The 14,993-nt window shown below is 44.3% G+C and overlaps 1 protein-coding gene and 1 long non-coding RNA gene across 3 annotated transcripts in view; one reads left to right on the top strand and one right to left on the bottom strand.

The window, feature by feature from the left end:
* LOC148132182 (uncharacterized) overlaps positions 1-8,908 on the top strand; it is a 32,430-nt gene extending 23,522 nt beyond the window's left edge. The window contains exon 2 of the long non-coding RNA XR_015747670.1: positions 8,454-8,908. This is a non-coding gene — a long non-coding RNA (uncharacterized LOC148132182). The remainder of the gene's footprint in view (positions 1-8,453) is intronic.
* LOC113412053 (E3 ubiquitin/ISG15 ligase TRIM25-like) overlaps positions 1-13,974 on the bottom strand; it is a 29,249-nt gene extending 15,275 nt beyond the window's left edge. For both annotated transcript variants that reach the window (XM_087955824.1, XM_026667423.2), the window contains exons 1-4: positions 12,867-13,974; positions 10,413-10,508; positions 8,686-8,919; positions 6,317-6,479 (exon numbers count right to left, since the gene is read on the bottom strand). In XM_087955824.1, coding sequence (XP_087811950.1) covers positions 6,317-6,479; positions 8,686-8,919; positions 10,413-10,508; positions 12,867-13,451 — 1,078 coding nt within the window. In that variant the 5' untranslated portion in view covers positions 13,452-13,974. The remainder of the gene's footprint in view (positions 1-6,316; positions 6,480-8,685; positions 8,920-10,412; positions 10,509-12,866) is intronic.
* Positions 13,975-14,993: the final 1,019 nt, after the last annotated feature.

Below are 14,993 nucleotides of genomic sequence, written 5' to 3' on the forward strand. Positions count from 1 at the left end.
TGGCTGGTGTTTTCTTCCGTGTGTGCTTGCGTGTCGGTTTTATTTCCCATGTTGGTTCTCGATCTTAACTGATCGATGTGTCTTTTCCATGCTCGTCCGTCGGTTGTCTGTAGCCAGTACGAGCGGGGACCTGTCACCTGAGTTATGGTTGCTGGTACCCAGAGTGGGTCCCCTGTGAGATTTTTTGCGTATACTGCGTCGCCCGGTGTGAATGTTCAGTGTTTGCTAGATGAGTCGGGGTTTTTTTCTGGGTTGTATGTAGGGTGCAGTCTGTCAAGTGGGGACCTTAGTTTCCTTCCCATTAATAGTTCGGCCGGGCTTTTGTTTGTTGTCGTATTTGGGGTTATATGTTGTATAAATAGCATTTTATTAATCTTTTCTTGTATTTCCCGGTTTCTATTTTCTGGATTGTTTTTTTGTAAATTGAACCATTCGTTCCGCCTCCATTTGCCGCCGGATGTGCCGGCGCTGTCAGTGCATGTCGTATTCCCGTTCCGCTAGGAATTTTTCAATTCCAGCTAGGTAAATTGGGGCCCATTATCCGATACACGATGACGTCTGGGAGGCCGTGGGTTGAGAATAGTCTGTTGAGTTCTTTAGTAACGGCCTCTGTGGTGGTAGTTTTCATGTTGCTTACCTCCAGCCAGTTGCAGTAAGCATCTACCGTAATGAGGAAGGTGTGCCCTTTCGTAGGTCCGGCGAAATCTATATGAATCCTGGACCATGGTCCCCTGGGGGTTTCCCATTCCAGGATTGGGGCAGAGGGGGCTTGACCTGGACGCTTGGCATTGTCTGCATGCTGCCACCCATGCCTCGATTTGTCTGTCCATCCCTGGCCACCAGGCGTAACTCCTGGCCAGGGCTTTAGTCCTAACTATGCCCGGGTGCCCTCGTGCAACAACTCCAGAACCCTTTCTTGTAATTTGTCTGGGATGACAACCCTATCCCCCATAGTAAACAGCCTTTTTGCAATGACAGTTCTGTTTGCCGGTTTCAAATGTCCTGAATTTCGTTGTCGTCTTTTTCCGGCCACCCTTTCTCTACCCAATGCAAGACCGCGCCAGACGTTTGTCTTCATTGTTTTCGCGGGCAATGTCTGGCGGTTACAGGTAGATTGGGTAGAGTCTCTATACTAAGGGTGGACGTTGTAGGTGCTGGGTCGGGGTCCAGGTCGGGTAGCGGCGTGCGGCTCAGGGCGTCTGCGTGGGTGATCGCCTTACGGGTCAGTGGGTTAGGCGGTAACTGTGGCGGCAAGGAATTCGGACCACCTTGTCATTCTCGGAGATAGAATGTTCGGGTGGCCCTGTTCCTGCCAGGATCCCCAGCAGCGGCTTGTGATTGGTGATGATGGTGAAGGTCCTGCCATAGAGGTATTCGTGGAACCTCTTTACGGCGCGACGATTGCCAGGGCCTCTTTGTCCAGCTGACTGTAATTTCTTTCTGGTTTTGAGAGGGTTCTTGAAAAGAAGGTGATGGGTGCTTCTTTTCCGTCGGTGAGAGTGTGGCTGAGGACGGCTCCGGCGCCGAAGGTGATGCGTCGCATGTGACCGCTAATGGTAGGGTTTCGTTGTATTGGATGAAGACGGCATCCGATGTGAGCAGGTCCTTGGTTCTGTTGAATGCGGCTTCCTCACATTTCCCCAGGTCCAGGTGGCCGTTTTGTCCAGGAGCCTATGCAACGGTTCCGCTACGGTCGCCTTCTGGGGTAGGAAAACATTATAGAAGTTAATTAGTCCCAGAAACGCCTGTAGTTCCATTTTATTCTTTGGCCTGGGGCTTCTTTGATGGCTCTGATTTTTTTCTCGGTTGGGTGAATTCCGTGCCGGTCTAGGAGATATCCTAGGAATTCGACCCTCTCGGTGTGCAGCTGGCATTTTTCTTTTTGACTTTTAGCCCCGCGTTTTTGAATTTTTGTAGTACCTCCCTCAGGCGATCCTCCAGTTCTTTTTGGTTGGCTGCTGACACGAGTACGTCGTCAGTAGGGCACCACCCCTTGATTCCTTGCAGGAGTCTCTCCATGAGGCTCTGGAAAATTCCTGGTGCCACGCTGACTCCAAACTGGAGTCTCTTGCAGCGAAAGGCCCCCGGTGGGTCACTATGGTCTGCGCCTCGGCGGTTTCCGCGTCGACCGGCAACTGCTGGTAGGCTTGTGCCAGGTCGAGCTTTGCTTTGCCTCCCCCAGTGAGTGCAGAAGGTGCTGTACCACTGGGACGGGATAAGCGCTTTGTTGTAAGGCGCGATTTAGGGTGGCCTTATAGTCCCTGCAGATTCTCACTGACCCATCGGGCTTGACTGGGGTGACTATGGGAGTCTCCCACCGGGCGTGATCGGTTGGCTCTAGGACTCCTTGCTTGATGAGCTTGTCTATCTGCTCATCGATCTTGGGTCTGAGTGCGAAAGGTACTCGCCGCGGTTTTAAACATATCGGGGGAACGCTGGGGTCTAGGCTGAAAGAAATAGGGGGCCCTCGGTACTTGCCTAGGGTGCCGTCGAACACTTCCTGGAAGTCCCTCGCGAGTTGCTCCTCCCAGTCTCCCTCTGCGACATGGTCGATGCCGGTTACCTCGACCCCGAGCGGCGCGAACCATTGCAGTCCCAAAAGGCTGGGTCGGTCTCTGTCCACAATGGTCAGGGGAAGCCTTGCTGTGCGCCCCTTGAATGTGATTTCAAAAAGTCCGGTTCCGACTACGGGGATGCGGTTCCCTTGGTAGTCTTTTAGAATGAACTTCTGGCTTTCTAGGTCCCTTTTGTGGATGGCGGGCACCAAGCGCTTGATTTCCCGCCATGCAACCATGGAGAGGTAGGACCCAGAGTCCACCTCCATCTTGCATGGCTCTCCCTCGATGCCCACTTCCACGTATACCTTTCAGGCGTCCCCACTAGATGAATGGCCGATGATGACCGTCTGGTGGGTCTCCTCTCTTTGTCGGGTCTCGCCGTTTCGCCGGCCTCGTTCATCCCGGTTCCAACGACCCTCGGTCTGGCGGTCCCTTGTTCTAGGGGGTGTGCCGTCTCGCCTCCGGCCGCTGCTGTCTCGTCGTGCCGGGGCTGTAGGTTCTTTGAGTTGGCAGACTCGGGCGATGTGGCCTCTTTTGTCGCATTGGCGGCAGATCGCGTCAAAGAACGGCACTCCGATCGAGGATGGTCACCCCCACACCCGGTGCACTGTAGCCCCGACTTACAACTCCGCCATTCGCGCTGGTCTCGTTCCGTCTGGAGTTGGTGGATGTCCTCCTCCCGTCCGTGGAGTCCGAAGGAGTCGAGGTCGCCATGGTGTGTGGTGGTGGTTGCTCGACGGCTTGCTTCTGGCTGCGTCTCGGCTGCGGTGGTTGTCTTGGCGGCGGTGGCTCGGTCCCGGTGTCTGGTCTCCGCATTCGGGCCGCTGATTTCGGGTTGCTTCTGCTGCGGTTGCTTCAGCGAGGCGTCAGTGAGGGAGATGTCGCCTTTCGCCATCAGCCGGCTTTGTAGGACAGGATCTCTGAGCCCGAGGACGACGCGATCTCGTAACGCCTCGTCCATGTCTGTGAAGCCGCACATGCCCCCAGATTTCGTAGGTCAGCGACGAAATCGCTGATGCTCTCACCCTCTCGCTAGTCACGCGGTAGAAATCGTGCCGTCTGATGAGGGTGGGCACAGCGTGGGCGTAGTGACTTCGCAACAGAGGCTCGAGGTCGGCCCAGTCCATTGCCTTTACATCTTCTGGTCTACCAAGGGCCTTTGCCATCTTAAACACTGCGGGCCCGCAGTGTGTCAGGAATACGGCCCTTTTTTTCCTGCCCATTTGCGTCCTTAAGGTTGCTACTTTCCAAGAACATCAGGAATCGATCAATGTACGATTCCCAATCTTCAGTAGCCTGGTTGAAGGGTGCGGGCGGCGCGATGTTGGCCATCTCGTCGGTTTCGCTCGTCTCGACACATGTTCGGTGGGTACCAGTTCCGCGATCCCACCTTCGTCGCCAGTGTTATGTAGGCGCTCGAAGAATGGCTCGGGAGTCAGTGACTAATTTTCAGCTCTTTTTTAGTCCCAAGATCGACTCGGTGCGGCTAGGGCAGACGGCGGCTTTTATAGAACTTGCTGGCCGAGCCGCGGCCAATGACACCACTTTGAATCTCCCGCGATCGGTTTCTTCCAATCGCAGGGATTCACGGCGGGCCAATCAGTGCGGCTCGCTCGACCAATCGGGTCGCCGCGCGTCTCAGCCAATCAGAACGGTTATTTACAAGAATGCTAATGTATGGTACAGAACAGTTGCTGTCAACTATAGCAGGGATCCCCAACCTTTTTGACGCCGCGGCCCGGTACCGGCATCAGCTGGGCACCGTGCCCGGTACCAGCATCAACTGGGCGCTGCCATCTTTTGACAAAAAGTGCTTCCGGTGACCTCACCGAAGCACTTTTCATCAAAAAGATGGCGGCGCAGCGCTCGGTGAGCTTTTCGGGTAGAAATGGCTTTCTACCCAGAAAAGCTCACCGAAGCACTTTTTACCAAAAAGATGGCGGCGCCCAGCAACCAGCGGCCCGGTAAGAGTTGTTCAGCGGACCGGTATCGGTCCGCGGATCGCGGTTGGGGACCCCTGAACTATAGAGTCTTAAATAGCTCAGGGCCCACTTATTTATGGTACCATCTTTCTCTAAATGTCTCTGCCTGTCCCATAATTGTGGGACTGCTATGGGCACCTTCAAATAAACAATGCCATATCCTGTCATCCCAGGGTGATGTCCTTTTTGTTACTGTTTTTGTCTTTCCTCTATACTATTCCCCAGAGGTCTGTTTGCTCCATTCCTGCTCTGCTTTACAAAAGCATTGAATCTTGGCTTTTTTTAAATAGGCCAAAGTTCAATAGTATTTGTGAACCTGCTGAGAAATGACTAAAGCTGTTTTTTTTTTAATGTATCTCCCTCAGGACTCATAACAAAGACTAGTGTCTAGAAACTAGCACTCCCACATACACAATGAAAGTATGGATGCGGTGGTATGTAGACAACAACTTCATAATAAAAAAGGAATTACAGAAGACACATGAAACAATCGACATCTTCAAAAAAAAATCACAAGAAAAGAAAACAACAACAATACACAATCCTTCCTGAATATCCTTATCAGTAGCGGAAATGATAGCAAATTAAAAACACTAGTATGTTGAAGCACGTACAACCCATACTAATCAAGTGCTCCATTACTAAAACAACAATCCAACATTCTTCAAGAAGAGCTGTGTAAGAACATTATTTAGACCACAAGAGTCTAAATACACCACTGCAATTAATTCAGACTATCAGAAAAAGGAAATGGTCTCCTATACATCTTCCAACAAAATAAATACACATGGAACTTTATCAAAAAATGCCTGACCACTGAACCCACTACAATGCAATCAGTATGAGCTATGAAAAGGGTTAATATTACCATATATCAAAACTTCTCAGAAATTACAAGCATACTATTTCAACCACATGGCATATTGTAGCAGACTAATCAACTAAAGTCCTCTAGAAGATCTTAAGTAGATCAAAAACCCCAGTAGTCCAAGAAAAAACAGGATTCATCTTCAACATATAAGGAGTGTAACAGCTAATAGGTAGGATAGACAGATTAGCAGAGCACACCCATGAACATCAAATAGCAATCAGAACACATTTGTGAAAACTTAATCTCACAACACATGGACAGATGCAGACAGTCATAGTTTCAACTGGGAAACTGAGCATTCTATACCAAGCTAAATCCAGAAATACTAGTTCTGAACGCAAAGTTTGGCATTAGGATAAACCAGCCATCAAGAGATATACATAGGGATAAATCACATTTACATACCATTCAAAACAGACAATAAAAAAACTAAGAGGGAAACGAAAAAACCAAAACACACCTTTGGCAGCCTACACCAAAATAAACAGTGATTGATGCCAGGAAAAATGAAACAGAAAATGATATCCTAATCAAGGAATCAAGCAAATAACCAAGCTCAAGAGAGCACCAAGGACTCCATAGTTCAATCCTGCGCTTCATATATTATCTTCTATTTTTGCCTGTGTTTTTTATTTATTTTTCTCTGCATTTTTCTTTCTTGGGAACTATGTCAGGGTTGTTTTCCTTTGGTGTAAATGCATTATTTTAAACAAAGTGTCCAAAGTACAGAGCCCCTCATTCAAACATTTTCTTCCCACTAACATCATTTGGAAGGATTTTCTGTTTATCGAGACAGTAGTGATTGGATTATGTGGTGAAAATAAATTTATTTGAAAATGCACAATGAAGGAATTGGATGAATTGAATTGAACAAGGCAATCACTTTCATGTTTCAGTTTACTTACCCTTCTGAAGGATTTTATTGACGAAGCAGAGTCCAATCATTGAGATTTGCGATGTCAAATCACTCAGTGTCTGTTTAATCCCCACAAAACTGCTGAGTTCTTCACATTTCAGTCCAATCAAAGCTTGTGAGCTATCAGTTATGGCCTTTATTTTGGGGAAGTCCTATGGTAACAAACAGCGTTGAAGAGAGCTTACAGTTCAGCGAAATCTTATTTGGATATTGGAGCATGGAGACTACTAGCCTTTTTCCCTTCCTTCGTGTAACATCCTTCTGCATAACACTATTTCTACTCTCTATTGCCCAGAGTCAGAAATGAGACAACTGTACTTCCATAGCCTGCCAAACACAAAAACTCTAATAGGTTACTTGGGAACTTGTATCTAAGGCAGGGGTCCTCAAACTACGGTCCGCCGGCTGGATATGGCCCGCGAAAACCATTAATGTGGCTTACGCAGAGCCATGAAGCTGTCCTGCCCACATCTGCCCACCCACCCGCTAGCCCCCACCTTTGGCCAAGTGCAGGATTTACCTTCATGAGTTGGAACTGGAAGGTAAGGCAGAGAGGTACTGGAGGCAGGGGGAGAAGGCTTCTGAGGGCCAGGAAGGCCAAAAACGGGATGCACGGAGGTCCCAGGAGGCCCAAAGCAGGCCTGTTTTTGGCCAGCAGAGTGCTACTCCCACTAGGTGCTCAGCAGTTGAAAGAGGAGCGGGAGGGAGGGAGGGCTGGCTGGCGGATCAGGCACCACTGAGGCCCCCCTCTTGGGGCTTCCTCTCCAGATCCACTCCAAGCAATGCCTGCCGGTCCAATCCTGCCTGACAGACCCAAACTCTACCAGGTTTTAGACCAGCAACCTTCTATTTTGAAGGCAAAATAAAAAATAAAAGACAACTTTAAATGGTAGAGAGAATGGTAAACATTGAATTGCTCAAATGGAAATCGCTGCCTCTACAAAGTAGCCAATGAGCAACTGGGGTTATCCTGCAAACAAACTGAGATGCACTATCTGAAAACTTGAGGCTTGAGGAGATGGGAAACCTGTATTAAAAGTCGAAACTAGAAAAATGTGCCCTAGAATTCTTTTAATACTGTATGGAGATATAAGAGAAGGTTATGTCGCCTATTTTATCCCTCCATAAATAGTTGCCAGCCCATTCTGATGACGGGTCAACGAGGCAACATAGATAAGCTTTTTGGTGTTGCACAGAAAGTGGCCAGAGTGTTTTTCAGGAATAATAGTTTCCAGTTACTGGAAGAGTCCAAAAGAATGTTAGCAAAAACTTCCTAACAGTATGAGTAGTTGGGAAACCAGTTACTTGAGGTGCTTGACCTCCATTCAATGTTTTAAGTTCCAGTTGAGGGTAGTCACTCATCTGTTGGGGATGCTTTGGTCTCTGGATCAAATTGAGCAGGATGTTGAATGTGGTAACTGTACAGGTAGTCCTCAACTTGCAACAGTTCATTTAGTGACTATTCGAAGTTACAACTGCACTAAAAAAAAAGGGACATGACCATTTTTACCTTTCTGACCATTGCAGCATCCCCATGGTCACATGATTTATGTTCAGATGTTTGGCAATTGATTCATATTTAAGATGGTTGCAGTGTCCAGGGGTCATGCAATCACTTTTTGCAACCTTCTGACAAGCAAAATCAATGGGGAAGCCGGATTCACTTAACAACCTGTTACTGATTTTAACAACTGCAGTGATTCTCTTAACAAGTGTAGCAAGAAAAGTCACAAAACAGGGGAAAACTAATTTAACAAATCTTTCACTTAGCAAAATTACTTCTGGGCTCAGTTCTGGTCGTAAGTCAAGGACTACATGTACTTAAATATCTCCAACCCCATAATTCAACTCTATACAGTAATTCTATAATTCTGGATGGATGAAATATTAATTTTCGTTTTAGGTTCATCTTTCTAACTTACCCTGTCTGCTTTTGGGAATCCTAATCCATGATATATTATTTAAAGACTTAATACAGTTATCAGGATTATATTTAGTATAATTATCAGAAGAACACTGCATATCATTCATTATTGGATGTGTGTGTGTGTGTGTGTGTTGACTAGTCATTGCAGTTTTCTTGGAAACGTTTTTCAGAAGTTGTTTGCCCTCGTCTCTTTCCTTAGGCTGGGAATGTGTGGCCCAAGATCACCCAGCTGGTTTGTGCTTAAGATGGGACTAGAACTCAGAGTCTCCTGGTTTCCAACATGATGCCTTAACCACTACACCAAACTGATTGACAAGTTGCTTATTGTGGTGTATTAAATCAACCATGCTTCATTCAATGAATCATGGTTAATCAACTTGTAGCTGACCAGGGTATGTGGTCTCAGTTACAATATGAAAAGTAAACTTTACCTGCAAAAATTGAAAGTCACTTGGATCGTCCATCAGATTTGTCAGCCACAGTTTCTGCTTCTTAAGATCTGCAATTTGCTTGTGTCTGCGCTGAACAGAATTTCCCATAACAAGTAAAGCTGATTTTTCCTCTTGATCAATGAAGTCCATCACCTTAGTCTGCAGTCGCTTTAATTCTTTTAATATCTCTGTAAAGGCCCAACTAACTTCATCTCTGGCATTCTTCACCACTTTCTGTAAAGAATGGAAAAAATAAAATATAGCATATGTCCATCTATTATCTATCTTGATTTAAGGCTCTTCCAGGGAAAAAAAACACAATCTATGGGTCTATTCGAGAAAAGAGATTGGCTTTCTTGTGTACCTATGACTCATCATCAGATCTGTGGGATAACATCACATTCTGGTTTCCTCTGTTGTGGTTCTTGGGAAATTGATATCTTCCATCTGCATAAATTGAAGCAATAGATAGACAGGGACGATCATATACACCCAATGGTGCGATAGTGGAGGGGAAGAAGGTTTAGCTAGTTCCAAATCTCTAGCCCATCTGAAACAACCCTTAATAAGGGACAGCTTTTTTTCAGTGGTGGAAAACACTGAATGAAGAATGTCTCAGGTTCAGTCCATGCCATCTACAGGGTTATTGGAGAAGGTTCACCCTGGAATCTTAAGAAAAAGAATTGCTGCCAGCTAGTGATGGATCAAAGTTTTGATTCAATATAAAGCAACTGTCACAATACATGCAACTGAAATTCTCAGAATAGTTGCAAAATGCAGGTGTATTTCGTATAAGAGGCAAACAAGTGTTAAAGTAGGTGCACGTATATGTTAAAACCCTAATTCTCTGTTTGCTACTAGCCATGTGGGTTGAAGACCAAAATATATGGGCAATACCAATTTACCTTTCACATAGATAGAGCAAGGTAGAACATATTCAGCATGGGCTGTTAGTCTTAGGATCACTAGTTAAGAGTCTCGTCTATGGGATCCAAAGATACACATGAAGCTAATGACTTCAGAATCCATAAGGAGATATCACCACAGAGAAAGAGACAATAGTGAATGGCAATAAGGATCACAATTATTTGATATACTACATTATTTTTTTATTTAAGTAGTTAGGTGATTTAGAACCAGAACTGAATGATTTAATGAAGATCATTTTTATAAACCATATTCCCGACTTCAGGTTGAAAATTCACTACTCTTTCTTCCTCTCCCAATCCACCATTCTATATTGCCTAATATTGGGCGGGGGGGGAGACCTTGTCAAAAGAAAGTATGCTGGTTGAGCTGCTAAATGGCTTTGATTGGAAATATCACCATTGCCTTCTAAAAAGTTGCAGTACTTATATATCATCATCATAATCATCATGTCATACTCTACATATGTGTTTTCCAACCTTGGCAATTTGAATATGTGTGAACTTCAGCCCCCAGAAATCCCCAGCCAGCATGAATTCTGGGAGTTGAAGTCTACACATCTTCAAGCTGCCAAGGTTGGAAAACACTGCCATGTATGGTTGGCCCACCTGTCAACACTAGACCTGTGAAAATTGTAGTAGGCATCTTAATGGTTGAACATGCAGTTCAGGTATAGATGCTAATCCCAGTCTTGTCTGCTACTATCTTCCGATTTACTGCTGTTGGGGAAGTTGTTTTGCCCCACCCTCAACTAAGAAGATCCAAACTTCTTTCATCCATTTTTCTCACGTGCAGCTCACCATAAGGTAATTCGCTCTTGCCCTATGTTTCTGATGGTCTTCTGCCAACATCAGGACCTGGTTTTCCACACTGGCATGTATTCTCTGGACCTCCACCTGGGAAAGAAATGCCCCCATCAAAATCAACACATTTGTGTAATCACACATCCATCAGAGATATGCAGAATCTGATTCTTTGCAGGCTTTCCTGCCCAAAGGCCTTCTTTCCTATAAAAATTCATGCCAAATGCACAGAATGCGGGGTGCTTATATATTAAAGTATCAGTTGAGAAAAATATCTTTTTACCAAACATTCATAAACGTTCTGTCTCAATTCAAGTTTCTATTGCAAAACAAACAAACAAACAGCATACTTTATTACCAAGCACACCAACCTGTTATCTGTGAACCCAGTGTGGTTGCATAAACTTTCCTTAATACCCATGAACAATTTTCCATCCTTGTCTTTTTTTTAAAAAAAAAAATGTTAAACCAAATACATATTTTGATTAGCACCAGTTTTCAGAATACAGTATTATTTCCAAGAATACCCATGGATTCTGCAGAGCTCAATGTTTTTTGTTTTAAATCCCATATGCCCACCCAAAAAAGCAAACTAATCAAGGGGCTGCTAGTATTACCATAGAGTGACAGAGAGGGTAAAAGAGAGAAGATGACAATGAACAACCTCATCTACCAGCAGTAAATATGAATTCAGAACCCCACTTTCTAAAGCAGTTATTTTGACTGAGCAAGAGGTTAGTGGCAGCCAATTTCCTTTAGAGTTCATGGTATGTTCTCAGAGAGGCAAATATTCCTGGAAAATTGCATTAGATCAATTGTCCCTGCTGCCAAAGCCCACACTTTCAATCTCATCCTTATACAGCTTCTGCATAAATTTTGTCTTTTTTTTTTTGGTTACGAATCAGATGATCTTTCTCTCGTGAGGGATGTGTGCTAACTTTAAAAATGTTTATTTATGGTTAAAGGGGAGAGGGGCTGTTTATTTCAAAGTACCACGGCATTTTGTTTGTTAGTTTGATTTACCTGGTCTGGGGTCCTTCAAATAGGTTTCCAGATCATAAGTTCACAATCGTGCCTAACGCCCCTGTCCGATTGTCCCCATTTATCTGTACCTATTTCCTGTATTCTTACTCATGCTTATACTATACCTATTACCTTGTAAATAATGGACAAATAAAATAAATAAAATAAATCAGAATCAGCTAGCACCAGGCTAATAAAGACTGCTTTATGCTTATTAAGACATCAAGGTTAGGAAAAGAAGAAGAAAAAAATTCACTAGCAACTCTTTGCAGAACCTAGCCCTTTTGCTGCAGCAATAGAACAAGCTAAGGGAATACTTTTTATCCTGAGTTTTGTTTTTCTTCCTCTCCTCCATGTTTGGATACAGAAACATGATAAGGCTACAGAAATCATGGGCTAAGGATGGAAGAAAAAATGGCTGATGCCATGCAGGTGTGTCAAACTAGTGGTCCATGGGCCGGATGCATCATGTACAGGCCACGGCCATCTCAGCTCGGCAAAGAGAAAAACGTCACAATATATTACATGACGGCAATGTGATGCAAAAAGTTTGGCACTTGTGCCATAGAGAGAATACATTTCAGTGATTCTGACACTCCCCAATGTGGCTGAACAACTTGTAAGAATGGCTGGTGATGAACATATATATGGCAGAAACAGAAAAACTAACGTTCAATCCACAAAGTGTGGGAGGAATCTTGGCATATGAAAGAACAAGGAAATGCAAGGAAAGAGCAAGGAAATGCTGCATAAAAGAGGAGAAATAGTCAGCATGAAAGCGAAACAATGAAAGCAGTGTGTAAATTAGGATTCTGATCCTGACCTGGACCTCAAACAATTGAATGACATCTATTTTACAACCCCCCAGTCCATATCAACTAAGGCAGGGGTGTCAAACTCAAGGCCGGATTCGGCCTGCCAAGTGCTTAAATCTGGCCTGCGGGGCCAGCCTGGAAATATCAAAGAACCAGCCTGCCGTGATTCTGCCAGCCAAAACAGGCTACGGGGGGCTGCCTGTGGACTCTGTGCAGCCTGTTTTCACACACACACACACACCCATGGCCTCCTCTAGCATTCTGCCAGCCAAAAATGGGCCACACGGGGTCCTCATGGGGCCTCCACATGGCCTGTTTTCGGCTGGCAGAATGCTCCAGGAGATGCCGGTCCTGTTTCCCCCCACCCCCAACTGGCCTGTGGAGAACTACAATGCTGATCCAGCCCTTGAAGAAATCCAGTTTGACACCCCTGAACTAAGGCGTGTAACACATATGAAAAAACTTTCTACCTGTAGCGATGGGTACTTTTATAGGTTAACTGATGAGATATGAGAACCTGACTCACTTCTACTACTCAAAGCTGCCTTCCATAAAAACAAAGGCAAACAGGGGTACACTCTGACACACAAAGGCATGTACAAAAACTACTTACTTCTTTCTTGCTTCGTTCTTGCTTCAGAGAAATGACTTCATGGTTCTTATGCTCTTCCCGGACACAGATTTGGCAAATAAATTTGCCTTCCTCTTTGCAGAATATCTCTAGCAGCTTACGATGTTTTACACACATGCTGCCTTTCAAGTCACTGAGAGGTTCCACCAGCTGGTGGTTCTTGAAAACCTTGTCTGTGTAGTGAGACTGGATGTGGTTATCACACAGGGAAGCTATACATTGCAAGCAAGACTTGACTGCTTTTAACTTTCGCGCGAAACAAAAATCGCATGGTACATTCTTGAAACTAGCCGCCTTCTGTAGATCTTGAGTTTCCTCCCGTGCAAATCTCATTGCAATTTCTCCCAAGGTTACGTTTTTGTGGAGCTGAGGTTCTGAACTGAAGGGTTCCCGGCACTGAGGGCAGTATGGTTGTTCACCAATCAGAGCTAGGTGTTCCCAATAAACCTGCAAGCAATTCATACAGAAGTTGTGCCCACAGTCTGTGGTGACTGGGTCTCTGAATACTTCAAGGCATATTGGACACACAATATTGTCTTCAAGGAAAAGAAAGCCAATTTTCTGCATTGAAACAGGAAACTTTATTCTTGGCTTTGATTCACACGATTTTCAGCTATGTCCAAGCCAGTCACCTATTAAAAAAGAAATCTGTAAAACAGGGACTTTTGACACTCAAGGGCCATATACATATGATTTTTAAGTCCATGACTCAGAAATGTATACTTGTGCATTCAGGTACCACTCAAACCTTTACTTTGCATTCTCTCTCTTGCGCTCATTCACTCACTCTGCATGTGGCAAACTAATCCCTGCAGTTTTCCTGGAAATATTTTCAGATTCAGGCCCTAGAGCTGAGAGAAAGTGATTGGCCCCAAATCACCAACTGGCTTCATGCCTAAAGCAGGTGTCAACTCATAAAACATTCCTATGCCTGTTTTAATAGTTGCCATAAAAAAAGGCGAAAGTACATTCCAATCCTTATCTTTAAAAGATTGTAACTAAAACACCAGAGTTTTTGCCCGGGAATATATTTAATTGGAGAATGTGAATGATGACATCCAGCCTGTAAAGTGCTCAGTTGGAGAATCTGGTTTATGAGGGGTGGGTGGGGAAACAGGGTCATAGGTGACTGTAAATTACGTATGCCAGAGTTGGCTTCATACAGGGCAGTACCAGTATGTTGCCTCTAATGAATCCTTGGAAGATTTTTGAAGTTTGGCTGGAGAATCATGATTTAATTAGAGCGATTGCTGGGATCCTGACAGCAGGATTGGAAATCACCATCTTCCCTAGCCTAGTGCCTTAACCACTACACCAAAGTGGCTCTCCAATCTTATACCGATCATACATAATCATTACTTCCAGTCCTCCAATGGTATGTTCAGAGTGAACTTATAAACCTTCTTACCTAACCAACCCTGTGGTGTAGGTAGATGGTTGGTTACTGAGGTAAACCAGTAGCCTTGAACAGGGTTGCTAGAAGTACCTGAGCTTTTTCCCTTTGATACTGGTTACCTCTGTGAACCATATGTTATGGCTAAGAACTTCATGTAGCTATGTCCCTGCTACAGAAAATAGATTCAACACAATCTGAAGAACTGATAAAATGTAATTTAAAGTCATATCATAAAAATATGTATTTTCTAAAACAAATACAAATCTGAATAAGCTTTACTTGCTAATTAAATCACCTATTAGTAACTTTTTTGTGCAACATTAATGGTTCAGTCCACAATCTACTATTTAACATTCACAAGTAAATCTCACTGTATGTACAATTGTAGCAGGTTGTACTGTCAATAGCAGGATCCAAACTAAAACTCTTGGCCTGGATCAGCTGACTATGAATTTGGTCTGCTGAATCCTTATAATACCTTGAAAAATAACTTATTCTCTCCATTTATTATTTTTGAAAGTTGTGTTAAAAATAAAGATTTTTTAACCTGTTTTTATTTCATTCAAAACAAAGTTAAAATACAAAATACAGAACTAAAAAAAATCCAAAAGGACAAAAGGAAAAAAACACAAAACATAAAACATTAAAAAGGTGCATTAAAAAGGATATAATACACATATTAAAAATAAAGATTTTAAGCCCTGCTTTTTATG

This window comes from Notechis scutatus, chromosome 2 (genome assembly GCF_049901735.1).
Source record: "Notechis scutatus isolate UNSWTSFEM ecotype Mainland chromosome 2, rNotScu1.2, whole genome shotgun sequence".
In the NCBI taxonomy this organism is placed as follows: domain Eukaryota; kingdom Metazoa; phylum Chordata; class Lepidosauria; order Squamata; family Elapidae; genus Notechis; species Notechis scutatus.